Source organism: Quercus suber, unplaced genomic scaffold (assembly GCF_002906115.3).
Source record: "Quercus suber isolate HL8 unplaced genomic scaffold, Cork oak 2.0 scaffold_200, whole genome shotgun sequence".
NCBI classification, from domain to species: Eukaryota; Viridiplantae; Streptophyta; class Magnoliopsida; order Fagales; family Fagaceae; genus Quercus; species Quercus suber.
In genome coordinates, this window is record NW_027069658.1 from 69244 (window position 1) to 88529 (window position 19286).

Here is a 19286-nt window from a genome sequence, read left to right on the forward strand (position 1 = left end):
TGATTCTAAGTCCAAAACTTCTTTTCCTTTGCAACTTCTTCACAATGATGTTTGGAGCCTTGCCCCTGTCACTTATTGTAGACATCTTTTCTATATTTAGTTGCTCTTTTAAAATGAAGTTTTTACAAAACATGTAAGGTGGCTGCATGAATAATTGGCTTTTCTAGCCCAAGTGACATCTCTGTTTAAAATGGAAGCTCTTTTTAGTCCCATGGTGATTAAAAGCATACAAACAGATGAAGTTCTGTGACGGAATAGAGAAAAAGTTCACATGGAGAGCTGAAATCACGTGGCAAAAATCTTAATTTTCCTTCTCTAGTAAAAGATTAGACAAATTAATAATAATAAAAAAAATCATGTACTATGTTTATGAAAAAAAAGTTAGATCTTAGAAACTGTGTTTGCATTAAGTGGTTATTGTGTTTACAACTTTACACTTATTTTCCCATTTAAAAAAAAAAAAAAACTTTACACTTATTAATTATTGTTGTAGGGATAAAGGCCCAAAATCATATATTGGGTCTAAGCCTTGTCCGAGGACGTTGGCATGTTCGAGGAGGGACAATTGGTTATGAGGAATTCTGATTTAGAGTCTCATGTATAAGAAAGGAGTAGAGGGCGGTCCGAGGAGGAATTCCTCCTCAGCCATGACAAATATAGCTCAGATACGCATCCCAACAACAACAATGACTTCATAGAAGCTCCAATGTTAGAAGCATGCCTCATGATGGCACGAGAAGGAAAGCAACCCAAGAAATATTTAAGGAAAAGCTGATACCTCTGCATTAAATGCATTGCAACTACTTTTCTGGCCTCATTTATGTGGAGAAGACACCTGAATAGTGCTTCCTTGGCTATCGCAACTCACAGAGAGCCAGAAGGGGTGTCTGATGGAACATACACTCGAGTAGTGGCTTGGACGATTGACAAATGGAGGGCCAGGATCACTGGGAAGGAGGTATATAATGTAAGAGACCCCTAAAGGAAGAGAGATCAAAAAAATAGAGGAAGGGTACTGTAACAATCAAAGCTGCATTTGCAATAATTTCTATCGATTTATACCTAAATTTTTCTCCTTGGATAGTGAGTTTATCCAACCCTATGGGTTTTGTTCTTGCTTGATCGCTTTTTAAATCCATACTAGCCGTTACCAAATTCACTAGGACTTAGTTCTTTGACCCACTCTCTACAAATTTATTGTACTGAGCTCATTGGGCCAAGATTTTATATCACTTGGGCTTGGGCCACAAAAACGTGTCCATACAATTATTATTATTAAGAATAAAATAGATTACTTTAGATAAACTCCATTACAATCTTCTCCAAAAAAAAAAAAAAAAACACTCAATTACAAAATTATGAAGCCACTTATTATATTAGTTGTTAGAATGATTTATTTTAGGTAAAAATCTATAAATTAAGTCTTAAGAAATTAAAATTGTACTCCAACTAAATTTTTTTATCAAAATTTTCAAGGAATTTAAAACAAAATTTAATATTTATTTTAACTATTATTTTTATTTATTTATCATAATTTGTGTTTTTATATAGTAAATTTACAACGTGCTTTACACACCATCATAAAATGCGTTTTTGATATATGATTCACTAGGTAAAAAGATGGTTTATTTACTTTAAGTTAAAACTCATTACCACCACACACCCTTGGTGCGATGGTCACTCCACTAGTATAAGTGCTTGTGGGGGGTGGGGGGCAAGAGCCAGAGTTCAAGTCTCTAGAAGGGAGCTTCATACATATATACACTTAGATTATTTTAAAGTAGAATTCTATCTTTAAAAAAAAAAAAAACTCATTAAAATTTCAAGTAATTCATTCATTATTAATTAATTATTATTACCTCCAAAAAAATTAATTAATTATTAAGATGGTTTTGATGATATTAATAAAATATTTCCTTTTATTTAACTATAGTTTTTTTATTAATCTAGGATATTTCTCAATCATTTTTTGTACTATAGGCTGATTTGATCAACATTCATCAATAATATGCATTGGCTTTATTCTTAAAAAAAATCCAATTTGAGTTATAAGGCTCTTGGATAGTGGCAGTTACATGAATTGAATTTTTTTTTAAGGTGGTCATTAAAAAAACTTAAATTAATAAAAATAAAACTTGAATGTATTGACTACATCTTTTTCAATATACACAACCAAGTACTAATCATTACATTATTGTTCTCCCATTCAATTACCAATATCTTGTTGAAATAAGTAACAATATAAATAAAATGCATCATCTTTTTTTTTTTTTTTAATGATTTTTTTCAATCAATTTTTTTATTCTTTAAACTAATTAGGATTAAATTGATGCAATGCTCTACTAATTTCTTTTTAAGGGAAATCATGGCCAAGAGGTTGACAAGATCCTCTTTGTATTAATACTCTTTTTGGGTCCGTTTGGATAGGACTTATTTTGCTAAAATTAAAAACTGAAAACACTGTAGCAAAATAATTTTTAAATGTGTGAATAGTACCGTGGAAACTATTTTCAAATGAAAAAGTTGCTAAAAAGTGATATTTGTGGGTCCGTAAACAGTGCACGAGTGTACTATTCACGGTTGAAAAGTCAACCTGTGCAGCCACTGTTCATGAATAGTAGCCGCATTACTCCCTGAAACACGTGAAAAAAAAGAAGAAAAAAGAAGAAGAGGAAAACGCAAAACATGCAAAAACTGAAATGCAACGCTTATCCAAACCCAGCATTTATTTCATCTCGATCATTAATTAGGATGAAAAGATGAGGCATTTTCTCATAACCTAAGATCTGAAAGAAGATTATTCAAGTCAATAAAAATTTGTTTAGAAGATGAATCTTGCAATACAAGTGCTTTCGTTATAAGAAATTTGTCCATAATGCTAGCAAAAGAATAAAGGGTAAACTATAATTTCATTCAACATATTCAATTTAGGCATTCAACTGTTACATTAATTATATTCAATAAAGTATTGAAGCATTATTTTAGTGCATAAATGTTATACAAAATTTGTCACATAAATTTAACAAATTTAGCTAAATACTAAAGCAAGCACTTACATACTGCTAGCTATTTGAAAATATGCATTTTTATAGATAAAAAATAATGATTTTAAAATATGTCTTTTGAAAACACAATTTAAAATATCACAATTAAATATTTGATTTGAGTTTTTAGGCTAATTTGTTTGTTTATGCAATTTTTGAAAAGTGGTATGTCCACAAATATTTTTACAACAAATTAATGAATCTAATTTGAACATACCACTGAAATTACTTTTTTATTTACTAGTAACAACTGATAATAACCTGTCTTTTACGATTTGTTATGAAAGTTGTGGGGCCAGGAAATTGTGCAGCCTCGGCCCACTCCAAGCCAGGCCCAAATGGCCCAATCCGAGGAAGGATGACTATCCGAGGCCAATTTGGAGAGAAAACTCTTCTTTGGATCCACGCCGAGGACCCTCTCGTCCTCGGCATACTGAGGGTAATTGTAGGGGGGGGGGGACAAACCCAGAACAAGTTGTCACCTCAACACTTAATACGTTCACCTAACCCTTTTGGCCGCATTAATGGGGATGCAACCCCCGGGCAGGGCTACATCGATCAAGGTGAACCACTTGAGCACGGATACAACCTCTGATGGGACATGCAGCCAGAGGAGAGGCCAATGAATGATCAACAGAAGGAGGAAAAGAGTAATATATATGGGATACGAGCAAAGTGTAAAAGGGGGTTTTTGGGAGGGAGAAAGCCTCCTCGGCCCATGGCCGAGGAGCGTTCCCCAGTTGTAAATTGTTCTAAGTATTTTTTCAGTAAAAGAGAAAGGTGTTCATGCTTCGTAAACGCCGGTCAGCGCCTAAACCTTCAACCCACTCTCTACAAATTCATTGTTCTGGGTTCGTTGGGCCTTTAACCCATCTTTTTTGGGCTTAGGCAACAAAAACTGACCCTACAATTGGCGCCGTCTGTGGAAAGGATTAGTGCGCTGGCCGGCGCAACAGGTGATGGTTCTAAGTGATCGTTCTATGAAAGATTGGTAGTGATGCAAAAAAAAAAAAAAAACTGCAGAAAGATAAAAGTTCGAGACAGAAGATTCAACAGCAAAGAAAGGAAGCTTGATATTATTTCACAAAAAGATAAGTACAAAATACAATCAGAGGCTCAGGAAGGCGTGTTTTAAAACTATTCCTACCAGCTAGTTCTACAATCAGAGGCCTAGGCGGACCCATCCTAAAACTAGCTAGAGGGAAGTGTCAACCCGTACCCTTACTGGCATCAAGAGAATAGGAGAACTTGACAGTAAGGGGGCGGAAGGGGGCTGAGGCTGGCTCGCTTCAAAGCCACCAATAACTCCTTTCTCGGAGCGGCGGAGCTTGAACAAAGCGAGGAGCAGATGCAGGGGCTCCGGGACACCCTCCCCCGTGATGTTCCCTTGATTTTCTCCAATCCCCTCGAGCGTTGGCCGCTGGAGACGGCAACACTCGAGCACCGCCCATGACATGAGTTCGCACGTCTCCTCCGTCGGGGGTGCGCTCCGGGGAGAGACATTAGGTACTTCAACGACATCCCTCCGGGCCACCGTGCATGGCGCCATCGGGGTAGCGCCTAAACTCTGCCGCGCCGAAAACATAGTAGGGGCTGCGGTCACGACGGCCCTTGGCCCGGATGTCCTCACACCCGCCCAAAGCCGCCACATGTCCTCCAACTCCGGCCACAATCCTGACGGGGTTATTGAAGGGGCTAAAGAAATTGAGGGGACGCGTTTCTAATTGCGTTTGGGAGTTCATGTAGTGTGAAGAAACCTTCCCCCCGAAGAGTCTTATATAGGGGATAAATGTTGGTGAGAATTAATTCACGCAGAATTCGAAAAGAGAGTTGTCAACAGTGCTAATCACGGAGCCACCAAATTCCGAGGGGCCGTAGACCGCTGGATGTGTGCTAATTCACGAGGACATTAATGAGGGCGCGTCTCGCGCACCGAAACATCAAGCGCAGAAAACGAATGGCCAGGTGACGCTTCGTAAATGAAAACGATGGGGGCTCGAGCTGGAGGCGAGATTAACGCCACGTGTAAGATCAAAATCTGACTCAAGGAAGAATCATCTCCAGTATAGCGGTCCGAGGACAAACCCCTGCTTACAGAGAAATGAAAGCGTTAGACAGAACCAAGGCACTGCATGGTCCTCGGACTCAGGCCTATGGGGAAACTACTCGCTCCTCTATACCTGGGTACTAGACAGAACCAAGGTATTGCATGGTCCTCGGACTCAAACCTATGGGGAAACTAGATGCTTACAGAGAAATGAAAGCGTTAGACAGAACTAAGGCACTGCATGGTCCTCGGACTCAGGCCTATGAGGAAACTACTCGCTCCTCTATACCTGGGTACTAGACCGAACCAAGGTATTGCATGGTCCTCAGACTCAAACCTATGGGGAAACTAGATACTTACAGAGAAATGAAAGCGTTAGACAGAACCAAGGCACTGTATGGTCCTCGGACTCAGGCCTATGGGGAAACTACTCGCTCTTCTATACCTGGGTACTAGATAGAACCAAGGTATTGCATGGTCCTCGGACTCAAACCTATGGGGAAACTAGATACTTACAGAGAAATGAAAGCGTTAGACAGAACCAAGGCACTGCATGGTCCTCGGACTCAAATCTATGGGGAAACTACTCGCTCCTCTATACCTGGGTACTAGACAGAACCAAGGTATTGCATGGTCCTCGGATTCAAACCTATGGAGAAACTAGATGCTTACAGAGAAATGAAAGCGTTAGACAGAACCAAGGCACTGCATGGTCCTCGGACTCAGGCCTATGGGGAAACTACTCGTTCCTCTATACCTGGGTACTAGACAGAACCAAGGTATTGCATGGTCCTCGGGCTCAAACCTATGGGGAAACTAGATACTTACAGAGAAATGAAAGCGTTAGACAGAACCAAGGCACTGCATGGTCCTCGGACTCAGGCCTATGGGGAAACTACTCGCTCCTCTATACCTGGGACAGAGAAATGAAAGCGTTAGACAGAACCAAGGCACTGCATGGTCCTCGGACTCAGGCCTATGGGGAAACTACTCGCTCCTCTATACCTGGGTACTAGACAGAACCAAGGTATTGCATGGTCCTCGGACTCAAATCTATGGGGAAACTAGATGCTTACAGAGAAATGAAAGCGTTAGATAGAACCAAGGCACTGCATGGTCCTCGGACTCAAGCCTATGGGGAAACTACTCGCTCCTTTATACCTGGGTACTAGACAGAACCAACGTATTGCATGGTCCTCGGACTCAAACTTATGGGGAAACTAGATGCTTACAGAGAAATGAAAGCGTTAGACAGAACCAAGGCACTGCATGGTCCTCAGACTTAGGCCTATGGGGAAACTACTCGCTCCTCTATACCTGGGTAGTAGATAGAACCAAGATATTGCATGGTCCTCGGACTCAAACCTATGGGGAAACTAGATGCTTACAGAGAAACGAAAGCGTTAGGCAGAACCAAGGCACTGCATGGTCCTCGGACTCAGGCCTATTGGGAAACTAACCGCTCAATTAGACCATGGTGCCGAACAGAACAGGGGCATCGCATGGCCTTCGGACTCAGGCCTACAGGAAGGCTAACTACAAAATATCCCAAGTTAGGAAAGGACCAAGCCCCACAGGGCCCTTGAGACGCAAGAGAGTTGCCCATGCATACGTTCTCTCTCCTTATCATCGTTACTGGCGTAACTGACCGACATGCAATTCAAGCTAAAGTCATACATATCTAAGGAAGAAAGGAAAAGCAGGCAGCGTGTACACAAATAAACAATTCAAATAAAGGGAAATCAAATTCGCATTACAACGATGAGTTCGTAAAAATTGCATGGCGAGAGCCACAGTACACAGAAGAGAAGTATAACAAAATAAAATGACAACGTGATAGCAGGACGAGCCGAAACGCCGGGGAGTCTACTCCTCTTGCTCCGGCTGGACAGAGGCAACCCCTGACCCCTCCGAGCCCTGGCCTAAGGGGATGGTCTGCGAGGGTACGGCAAGAGCAGCTACTTCCTCAGTGGTGGGGGCTGAATCATTGGAAGGGATCTCCACTATCTCTGGGGGCACCTCCTCACTCAAATGCTCCCCCAGTTTAGCTGCCTGCACCTCTTCAGCAATCTCCCCAACCTCAGGGTCCTCAGGGGCAGCCTCACGGATAGCGGGGGGATAATACACGTTCTCCGCCTTCCACAGGTCGGACGCAGCCTCCACCCCAGCTTGTTTGAGGGCCTCAGCCCAGACCTGCGAACAATATCACCTACACACCCTCGGGACTTGAGCCTTGTAGGCGGCCTCTACCGAAGCCATCCCATCAGCATAGGCTGCGGACTCAGCCTCCTCCTTGGCACGCTCGGCCATATCCCTGCCGTAGTCAGCCTCGTCTTTAGCCCGCAGAGCCTGGTCTCTAGCCCACTCGGCCCCCCTCTGGGACTCCTCGGCCTTTGCCGCCTTAGCCTGCAGATCAGCGATTAGATCCCTCACGATCCGCAATTGCTCCTCCGCCTGGTCCAGGCGTCTCGTCTGCTCATTGGCCTGAGTTTGGGCACCCTCGAGACCAGACAGAGCATTGTCCCACTCCCTGGACACCGCCGTCAAAGCCTCTCGGGCCTTGGCGAGGTCAGCCTCGGAACTCTTCAGGGTCCGAGTGGCCTTGTAGCGCCAAGCACGCTCCCGTTTGAGGTTCTCCTTCTGGTTGTTTGCCGCCCCCTCCAACGCAAAGATAGCTTGGATAGCCTGCCGGAACAAACGACGCGCTATAAGCCCAATAAAAGAAAAAGAGTGGGAGAAGATCCGAGGCTAAAGCCCTTACCATCCCCACATATCGCTTGAGGCTGAGGAAGACCTGCTCACTCGTCAAAGAGTTAAGCTCCGCCATGTCTGCCGGGAGCAGCAGGCTCCTCTCTAGTGCATCGGCCACGCGCGTCCCTTCGCCCTCGTTGAAGTTCCTAAGGGAGGCGTTATCCCTCAATGGCTCCCCGCGGAACATCGGGACTGGGAGCCAGGCCTCAGCCTCGGACGAGGTGGTGTCAGCGACCTGCCTATCCAGACTCTTTCCGCCTATCCTCAGCTGCTTGGATGGCCGCAGAGTAGAGTCCCCCTCCTGCGAAGGCACCGTTTTCTCCTCTATAGGCCCCTTCCCCTTGTCCTTCATCTTCTTGGGTGCGACAGGCACAGACCGAAAGGGCGAACGCGTCTGGGGTGGAGGAGGGAGCTTCTGCTGAGCAGAAGTCGACCTAGTCTTCGGCGGGGTAGGAGGAAGCTTTTGTTGGGACTTCCCTGGCTGGCCCTCGATCAAGTCCAGCAAGTCGGTAGTTGGCTTCCTCTTGTAACCCATTGTTGGTGGAGGGGCTTTAGAAGCAAGGAGATCTGCTTCGCTTAGATTAGGGTCACCCAAGTACCCAGGCGGATCCTCGGACCGATCAAGCTCAGCAAAAACGTCAAACGGGTCCTCCTCCCGCTCTGGACCTTCATCGGCAGCCCCAGCGAACGGTTGGGAAGAGGAGGGGACGGCTAGTGTGACAGCTTCCTGATCGGGGGGCGCCTCAGGAATCGAAAATCCGTCCTCGGTCACAGTAATCCTCTGAAGCCGAGGATCATTGGCTAGGATGACGTGCTTCGGAACCGGGAACGACTTCTGGGTGGGCGTATACCCCAAGATTAAATGGGCGGCTCTAACTTGATTGTCGTCCTCGTTTACGTAAACCGGCGCCTTTAGCACCTTCTGCAAGTCTTCCTGGTTAGTCAAATGGAAGTGGCGCTCAAAGGCGTGCGGGTCTGCAAACGGAAAACACCGCCATGTTAGCAAAAGGAAAAAGTGCAAGAAAACTCAAAACCCCTCCTACTCCTACTGCCCCACCTGGTACCCCTTCTGTCGTTGGGCAGTGAAGGCCATTATGCCATGCCCCCGACACGATGAGGAAGTCTTCGCTAAGCCCCTTGTTGGACTCAGGGAGGCACTGGATGAGTCGCACCCTGTCGTCCCTCGTTTTCAGATAATAAGACTTGCCCCTAAGATGCTAAAGGTTGTAGCACCAATTCACGTCGTGGTGAGTCAACCCTAGTCCCATCTTCCCATTCAGGACGTCCACACAGCCCAAAATCCTAAAGACGTTTATCCCACATTGGGTAGGGGCCAACCGGAAGTGCGTGAGGTAGTCCCTTATCACCGGCCCCATTGGGATCGTCATTCCCCCTTCGAGGAAGGCGGCGATGAGGATTACCACTTCACCCTCCTGCTTATGTAAGCGCCAATCCCCATCCTCACTATATCTCAAGCCCACATTGGCGGGGATCCGGTAGTCTGCGATGAATTTCTCCATCGTCTCCTCGGTGTGGACGTATTTCTTAAACCTACCCATCCCAATTGACACCTAAAGGAACTAAGAAGGGACAAATGAAGGATAAGGAATAACGGGAGAGAAAGCTCAGAGAGAGATAGAGCAACTTACTGAAAAGAGGAGGAGCTCCTCGGACAGGCTTTTGTGCTGAAGATGTGAGAGTATGGCTGGACTCAGAAAAGGCGCACGAGAAACTCTTGATTACAAATGAGGAACAGGGAGAAGCGGTTCGTACGGGTATTTATACCCCGAATCGAGGAGCAACGCGGGCTTTCCCGCCCATAAATGCGAAACGAACTCCCGCCGTTGGATGGATAACGCCTCACTAGACGTGGGGAGCACAGAGTCGCCTGAATTTAATAATGGGCACGTTACGTGCTCCGGAACGTCAGTAACGTGCATTGGGCAGGTGAATAGACCCTAATCCTGACAGAGGTAAGGCCGAGGATGTCAAAATCCTACTCCCCGCCCGAGGATGCGTGCAGCAAGATTTTGAGGGGCTATTGTGGGGCTAGGAAATTGTGCAGCCTCGGCCCACTCCAAGCCATGCCTAAATGGCCCAATCCGTGGAAGGATGACTATCCGAGGCCAATTTGGAGAGAAAACTCTTCTTTGGATCTACGCCGAGGACCCTCTTGTCCTTGGCATACTGAGGGTAATTGTAGGGGGGAGGGACAAACCCAGAGCAAGTTGTCACCTCAACACTTAATATGTTCACCTAACCCTTCTGGCCGCATTAATGGGGATGCAACCCCCGGGCAGGGCTACATCGATCAGGGTGAACCACTTGAGCACGGATACGACCTCTGATGGGACATGCAGCCAGAGGAGAGGCCAATGAATGATTAACAGAATGAGGAAGAGAGTAATATATAAGGGATACGAGCAAAGTGTAAAATGGGGTTTTTGGGAGGGAGAAAGCCTCTTCGGCTATGGGCCGAGGAGCGTCCCCTAGTTGTAAATTGTTCTAAGTATTTTTTCAGTAAAAGAGAAAGGTGTTCATGCTTCGTAAATGCCGGTCAGCGCCTAAACCTTCAACCCACTCTCTACAAATTCATTGTTCTGGGTTCGTTGGGCCTTTAACCCATCTTTTTTGGGCTTAGGCAACAAAAACTGACCCTACAAAAGTATTGTGGAAATGTTGTGAACATAGCATTTTTTTTTTTTTTTGCAATTTTTTGCTTCAACTTTCAATGGACCAAAATTTTGGAAAGGTCAAAATTTATTTTTAATGAACTTAAATTTTTTATTTAGGACGTTCAATTTTTTTTTTCTTTTTTAGGATGGTCAAGTTTTTTTTTTCTTCTAGGGTGGTCAACAACTCATTAATTTAAAATTCATTTTTTTAAGGTATATATAACCTTTTTATTTTTGGGATACAGAGATAGATATAACTGAAGAACACATGGAGCTGCCCCTGCTCTTGGCAACTGTAGTTTTTTATTAATACATGGCTTTTTATTAAAAAAAAAAAATTGGGTGGTAGTTTTTTAGTGTCGTATTTATTTATTTATTTTTTTTTTGGGATAAAGCTAGTGTGATATGTTGATGACTAGGAAGGGAAGTTGTCAAGATGATAAATCCTAACAAATTGGGGAATTACGGAGTTGTGTGAGAGATTTTAGGATTCTCAAATACATTTACGTAAAGCGGAGAAATGCTATATCTACAACATTTTCACAATAATTCCTAAGTGGCAGATTGTTACGGGTTGTTATTAGTAGTAAGAAAAGTCATTTCAATAGTAGGTTTACATTAGATCCAATAAAAATTAACCACCTATAATTTATTATAAAAGTATTATAAAAATGTTACGAATGTAGTACTTTTCTTAAAATAAAAAGATAAGATAAAATTGAATCATTCTTCTAGTTAGCACTTAGCAAGCTACTCATACGTCGGGTAGTACTAGTATAACTTGGCCTTCTATATATGATCTATATCTGTCACAGAAAAATTCAAAAAAAAATTGATCGTTCAGTAAAGTGAAGCGAAATCAGGCTAAAGTTCATTTCTCAGAATAAGCAAAAGTGTGACCATGGCTCCCATAGTCATTGCCAAATCTGGTGGCGATCCAGACTTCCCCGCCGAGCTTACAACGCAGGTCATTGTTTGTAGTGTTATTGCGGCCTTTGGTGGCCTTATGTTTGGCTACGATATTGGCATTTCAGGTATGTACTGGCAACCATATCAATTATCATATATATATATATATATATTTAAGGAATACTTGGATACAGTTTGCTAGATCTAGTATATTAGATTTCAATTAATCAAATTTATATAAACCAATAAATCACATGGTTGAATTTAATCCTTTTTAAAAAGGATAATATTATCTATACAGATTATACTACTAGTTTTAGTTTGTTTTGGTTTTTGTTTTGGTAAATGTCTCTTATACACACTTACTTACACATGCTATACACACGTCACTTTGCATATAAAAAAATCATGATTTCAAGTTACGATTTTAATTCGCACTTTTGCACAGAGAAATTGTGACTTTAAGTGTACGGTGTGTTGATTAGAGTTTTAATGGATTGATTTTGTTGATATAGGTGGAGTGACATCAATGGATGATTTCTTGATAAGATTCTTTCCTGCTGTTTACGTTAAGAAGCACCAAGTCGAAGAAAACAACTACTGCAAGTACAATAACCAATATCTCCAGCTCTTCACGTCTTCACTCTACCTTGCAGCCATTGTGGCTTCGTTTTTTGCCTCCATGGCATGCAAGAAGTTTGGTCGAAAACCGACAATTCAAGCCGCTTCTATATTCTTTGTTGCTGGAGCCATCTTAAACACCGCTGCTAAAGACATAGGCATGTTAATTGCAGGAAGGTTGTGTCTTGGCGCCGGAGTTGGATTTGGCAACCAGGTAACACTAATATCACAAACATACATAGGGGGAAGTTCTTTGGGGAAAAAAAAACCCTAGTTTGCTCTTAATCCCGGTTTGGATACAACTTATTTACGTTTGCATTTTCTTCTTGCGTGTTTTCTCTTTCTTTTTTTTCTTTTTTTCAAAGTTGTAGTTGTTGACTTTTCTCCTGCATACAGTGCTCACGTGCACTCTTCATGTTCACAAGACTCACAAATTTCACTTTTCAGTAACTTTTTTTTATTAAAAATGAGTCATACGGTATTATTCATACATTTAAAAATTATTTTGTTACAGTGTTTTCAGTTTTCAGTAAAATAAGTTGTATCCAAACGGACCCTGACTCCTTAAGCCCTAAATTTTTAATTTTTTCATTTTAAACACCATATTTATAAGTTATTTTATATTAAAAACTACTAACCATAACCTGCTTTTGGTCTCATTACTTCAATTCCCCTCTCTTAAATATTGCTTTCGTTATTTCTTATTTATGTTTAAAACTTTTCTTTTAGTAAGCAACTAGTTGAAAACTTGTGAAAATTCAACATAATATGATTTTATTTCTCTTTTATTAATTAATTCTTAAATATGAAATTTAATAATTATGATAGTTATTAATATAAATTTACTATGATTGTGTTTGTAAATGAAACTATACTACTAATATTAGCTATTTTAATATTTTTTTTGAGAAGATATTAGGCATTTAATATGGTTGTATTTGTTTAAGGAATTATATATTTTACTATTAAAGAAAATATATTGTACCAAAATTCAAATGGAGGGATTAGTAATACAATAAAAATAAATTAAATATAAAAATATAATTAAATAATATTATGTAAAATTGTGAGGTTTTACAAATTAATGTGGCACAATATTATAAGTTCAATTAAAATTCAAACTGTTTTAATTTTATATATAATATAGATTATAAATTATAGATATGTTTGTTATCCTCTCTCTTATGTGGAGAAGAAAACACACAGCAAAAAATGTTTTTTTTTTTTTTTTTTTCCGTGTAACAAACCTCAATCAAAATTTTCCTTCCTCTAGATAGGTTGTTCTGTTATTGGATTTTAAGTACTTAAATTGTCTTAAGTACTTAAAATCCAATAAAAAAGACAAGGTTTAATTTATCACATGCGAAAAAGGTTTTTTTTTTTTGGGACTTTTCCCAACATTAAATTTCTTAATCACAATTCTAAAACTCAAGAACTGTGAATTTTTTTTTTTCTAACTTTTGATTTTCTTGGGAAATTTCAATACAGGCAGTACCATTGTTTATATCAGAAATTGCTCCGGCCAAATACCGGGGAGGCCTTAATGTCTGCTTTCAGTTTCTGATCACAGTGGGCATTCTATGTGCAAATTTGATTAATTATGGTACTTCACGCCTGCACCCAAATGGTTGGAGGGTCTCACTAGGTGGTGCTGCTGTGCCTGCTCTATTCCTTCTCATTGGATCCATCATCATTGTGGAGACACCAACTAGCCTTATTGAGCGTGGGAAGAAAGATAAAGGCTTGGAAACTCTCAAGAAAATTAGGGGCGTGGACAATGTTGACAAAGAATTTGAAGAACTTTTGCATGCCACTGAATTGGCTAAACAAGCCAAGCACTCTTACAGGAATCTTATGAAACGCTCTAGTAGGCCTCAACTTATATGTGGCACAATTCTTCAAGTCTTTCAGCAGTTCACTGGTATCAATGTGATCATGTTTTACGCCCCGGTACTCTTTCAAACTATGGGGTTTGGGGGTGATGCTTCACTACTATCTGCTGTGGTTACTGGTTTGGTTAATGTACTATCAACATTGGTTGCAATTTTCACAGTTGATAAAATTGGAAGAAAGAAATTGCTTGTTCAAGCTGCAATTCAAATGCTTATAGCCCAGGTAAGCAAATTAAACATAGAAACAATTAAAAGCATGTGATAGATCTTCAAAGCTACATGCATGCATGTATGAATCCATTGTGTAAAAATACTCTATTCCACTCTGAGTTTTAGTCTACCACATGTCAGTTTATCAGACATGGCAAAAAGAGTGGGACACTGATTTTTTAGCCATCAACTTATACAATTAATGGACTAATCAGCACTAGAATTTAAGGTATTCTATTTCAGATTACTTACTGGAAAAAGAACTTAGATTCCTTTTGGTAGTAATTTGGTTTGAAACACACTCTAGATCATGACAATTTGATTAATTGCTACTGCAACAATATGGTCAATTTAATATTTTGAGTAACTTGTAATTTTAGAATATTCAATTGTCATTTTGTTTTGTGCTACTAGCTAGACTTACAACGCTCAACTTTGTTTCTTGTAGACCATAGTGGGGGCAGTACTAAAAGTGCATCTGAGATCTACCAACGCTATGCCAAGTAATTATGCAATATTTGTGGTGATCTTGATCTGCCTTTTCGTGTCTGGTTTTGCATGGTCATGGGGTCCCTTGGGCTGGTTAATTCCTAGTGAAATTTTCCCACTCGAGACTCGAAATGCCGGATTTTTCTTTGCTGTTAGCATGAACATGGTTTGCACCTTCGTTGTTGCTCAAGCATTCCTCTCAATGCTCTGCTCCATGAGATCTGGAATCTTCTTCTTCTTTGTGGGTTGGATTATTATAATGGGCACATTTGCTATCTTCCTGCTGCCTGAAACAAAAGGAATTCCAATTGATGAAATGAATGAAAGAGTTTGGAAGAAGCATTGGTTCTGGAAGAGGTATTTTGATCATGAAGGTGAGGGAGACGTGGAAATCCAAGCTAAACCAGAGGAAAACTAGCTTCATCATGATTTTTTATTGATTTTGTAATTTTCTTAAGCACTATCTTATTGTTTACTACTAGACTTGAATGTCATATTTTTCAGTGTCCTTATTAGGTAGGAATAAGCAAATAATTTTATTGGTGAGTGGCTATTGAAAAGAAGAACTACGACTGGACCCTTTTCATTTCTATCCTGGCCTCAGATTCTCTAAGTTATTAGATTTATAGCTTTTGATTTAAGGGTGCTGTTAACGGGTGCTGTACAGCACCCGTTAATGTGATAAAATTTAAAGTAAATTATTCATCTTTTTTTAGGGATATGGAAAAAAATTAAATATGTATTAAATGTGTGTCAGTTTAAATGGAGTATTGGAGAAATCAAAGTACACGTTGAACATAAATCACAACTGAAAAGTAAAATTTTACCACTTTTCAATGCAGGTGAGATTTGTGATAAATCATAAATGAACCACAGCTAGTTCATTAATAGGTGCTGGCTGACACTTGTTAACAAAGTTCTTGATTTAATATTTGTGTTTGACTTTGAGCAAGTGGGTGGTGAAAACCAAAGTGACCATTGTCTTGCTAGATACGCCCGAATATTAGAGAAAAAAAAAAAAAGGTCTGGTTAATGAATCCATTTTTGGAAAAGTTTTATTGGGAATTGAAAAAGTTGTAAAAACTTTTTTAATTTTCAATAAATTTTTTCTAAAATTGGTTTACTATTGTGTGCCCTTAAAGTATACATTAGTAAAATCCAAAAATATATATACACACACACACACACACACACACTGAGATTTTGTTGGAAGAAAGTAAGATTCGTACTTTTGAATTTAGTACACATTACCAATGACAATGAATGAATAACTGGCCGAAACTGAAATTTTTTTGTTGAAAGTATTGTAAATAAAGGTAAAAGTTAGTTGAAATAGTACAGTGAAATTCATAAATAGTACCAAAAAGTACAGTAGGAATTATGAATAATAGCAAAAATAAGCTGGCAAAAACAATCAATGCCAAACGGATCCTAAGACTAAACAATTTCGTAGGACTCATGAATAATAGCAAAAATAAGCTGGCAAAAATAATTAATGCCAAACAGATCCTAAGACTAAACAATTTCTTCCCATCAAAAACCCAAAAAAAAAAAAAAAGACTAAACGTTTTCTGATTTTAAAAAAGTGGGTGATGAAATAAATTCATAGCACAGCTAACTCAGGCAAGGTTGTCAAAATCAGGATTCTACGTAGGATCGTGGGAGATAGGTCGGATTGTGAATCATAGAATCGGATCGTGAATTGTAGGATTGGATCGTGGATCGTAAGATCCTACATTATTTTAGAAGGAAAAAAAAAACACATTAGTATGTTAAATAATCATATAAATTATACATTCATTCATAAATTTGCACCAATTTGATGTAACTAGTAAGTTTCCCGTGCGATGCACGGATAATGTTGTAATGTTTTATGTAAATTTATTTTTGGAAAATATTATAGCATATTTATTATAAAACTTTGTTAGTAATGAGTTTATCATAAAAAGTAACAATCATAAATTGCACACATATATCTATTATAATTATTTTGTTCAAGTAATGAGCAATAATGAAAACAACTTGGAGTAATATTGTATAATAAAAGTTGATAAAAGCATATTAATTCATTCTATATTATTGATTTTCATTATGTGATGTAATAAAAAGCTTCATTACGATTTTTTTTTCAATACTTTGTTATTGTAGTATGGTGACACTTGTTGTCATCATCAGTTTCTCCATCTTCAACATTTGAAATTTAGTCCGTCCATATTTGTTCAATTTTTGAGCTTTCATAATTTTTTTCCTTTCGTTGCATCATTTGTGTTAATTACTAATGAATTGACATCGAGAGATTCTTGATTAGATCTTACAAAGTTTGGACTTTGTCGCTAAGAATTTTCTTAGGTATTTGTATTTATATTAAATTTCAATGATGTGACAGTTTTTTGTAAATTTTTTATTTTTGTAAATTTTGGAATAGTACAGCAAAAAGAATTAATATAGCATGTTGAATTGTGTTTTTTTTTTTTTTCTTCCATACCTTTTTATCATTTGAAGGCACATCAAAAATCTTGCAACTATGTAATTTTCAAAACCATCTTTTAGATTGAATTCATTCAAATGAAGTAGAGAAATCCATTTTTTTACTAATTTTTTTTTTCAAATCACGTGGGATTTCTTCTCTAATAACAATATTTTTACAATAATTTAAATAAGTTGTACCTTAGTTTATTTTTCAGCAAGATCTCGATCTTGTAGATATATTTAGGATTTTCTCAGCATCTCGATCAAAAATCACAAACTTTGTTTTGTTAGTTGCATTAAAAACTTCAATTTGAATCCTGTATCTGAAGTAGTTTGCAATTGTATATATATAATAGTTATAGTGAGATAAATATAATATAAATATTTGGAGATTATGTAGTTAATGTCAGTGCCTCTAACTTTGGGATAGAAAGATTTATTTTTGTTTTACATTTTGCACACCAAAATGATCCGCTTGTAATTTGACATTTCTTTCACAAAGTAGGCACAAAATGTAATACCAACTCATTGTTGTATCAATGTTACTTATTATTGCAATATCCTAGTAGTTCACATCTTGCAATGAACTTTGAAATTAATATGTATTATTTTTTTAATGTAAATAATATGATGTATTATTATTTTTTTACATAAATGATGAGTATAATTTGAAATAATTAACAAACATGTTTCATAGGATCTCATTCAATGCATTTTATCTTTACTATTGTCTTCATATTATTTAAAGATAAATCCTCCTATGAAAATTGTTTTGCATGTATTTTTGGTATTTCTTGTATAGGATCATGTTGTTGACCATTCCTATCATTGAATTTTTTTAAAGAAAATATTAAGTTAATGGCATTTTGTGAGATAGTATATGCTATTTATTAGACTTTTTTATTATTATAAATTTTAGAAATATGCACTTGTCAATTATTTTAGCAACTTGAGGAATCTCAAGATTTATATATATATTTTTGTTGCACTAGTCGATGATAGAGAATTTTTTTGCATAAATTGCATAGAATATTATTAATAAACAAAAGTATATTGAATTGAAATTAGGGAAAAATGAAAAGATATTTCATGAGAATGAGATTTTCTAGAAGTATTATCTATATGTGGAGGAGGAAGAAGAGAGTTTGTAAGAGGGTAAGAGTTTTTGCTTTGATTTACTCGTGGAAATGGTCAAACTTGGGTCGTAATATATCAGGTAAGAACTGGGCCTGAGTTTTTTATAAGGTTTGGTATACTTTTAAAAGGTAATCCATTTTATAGTGAATAACTTTTGGTCTAATTAATTAGTCTAATTGTCAAGAACAGCTTATATCAATATAATAGTAAAAATAAGTTATTATGATCTATTGGGTAACAGTAAAAAAAAAAGTTAATAAAAAGAGGTAAAAAATGCTAAATTTATATAATAGTAAAAATAAGTTACTATGATTTATTGGGTAACAGTAAAAAAACTAAATGAAAAAATGTCAAAAATGTTAAATGCAATAAGTTACTATGATCTGTTGGGTAATAGTTAAAAAAAAAAAAAAAAAAAGCTTAATAAAAAGAGGTAAAAAATGATAAATTTATATAATAGTAAAAATAAGTTACTATGATTTATTGGGTAACAGTAATGAACTTTGAAATTAATATGTATTATTTTTTTAATGTAAATAATATGATGTATTATTATTTTTTTACATAAATGATGAGTATAATTTGAAATAATTAATAAACCCGTTTCGTAAGATCTCATTCAATGCATTTTATCTTTACTATTGTCTTCATATTATTTAAAGATAAATCCTCCTATGAAAATTGTTTTGCATGTATTTTTGGTATTTCTTGTATAGGATCATGTTTTTGACCATTTCTATCATTGAATTTTCTTAAAGAAAATATTAAGTTAATGGCATTTTGTGAGATAGTATATGCTATTTATTAGACTTTTTTGTTATTATAAATTTTAGAAATACGCACTTGTCAATTATTTCAGCAACCTGAGGGATATCTTTACTATTGTCTTCATATTATTTAAAGATAAATCCTCCTATGAAAATTTTTTTGCATGTATTTTTGGTATTTCTTGTATAGGATCATGTTTTTGACCATTCCTATCATTGAATTTTTTTTAAAGAAAATATTAAGTTAATGGCATTTTGTGAGATAGTATATGCCA

At 38.0% G+C, this 19286-nt stretch overlaps 1 protein-coding gene across 1 annotated transcript; it reads left to right on the forward strand.

The window, feature by feature from the left end:
• The first annotated feature begins 11242 nt into the window (after positions 1 to 11242).
• LOC112003317 (sugar transport protein 8) lies at positions 11243 to 15266 on the forward strand. The gene is made up of 4 exons (XM_024035506.2): positions 11243 to 11551; positions 11942 to 12261; positions 13536 to 14162; positions 14598 to 15266. The coding sequence occupies exons 1-4, from the start codon at positions 11419 to 11421 to the stop codon at positions 15054 to 15056; spliced, it is 1539 nt and encodes a 512-aa protein (XP_023891274.1). The 5' UTR covers positions 11243 to 11418; the 3' UTR covers positions 15057 to 15266.
• The last annotated feature ends 4020 nt before the right edge of the window (positions 15267 to 19286 follow it).

What these genes read in the sequence shown, in the direction of transcription:
- LOC112003317 (XM_024035506.2), top strand. Translation starts at nt 11,419, where the DNA reads ATGGCTCCCATAGTCATTGCCAAATCTGGTGGCGATCCAGACTTCCCC. An exon ending in CTACGATATTGGCATTTCAG is followed by an intron (nt 11,552 to 11,941) that starts GTATGTACTGGC and finishes TTGTTGATATAG; the next exon opens with GTGGAGTGACATCAATGGAT. An exon ending in GAGTTGGATTTGGCAACCAG is followed by an intron (nt 12,262 to 13,535) that starts GTAACACTAATA and finishes ATTTCAATACAG; the next exon opens with GCAGTACCATTGTTTATATC.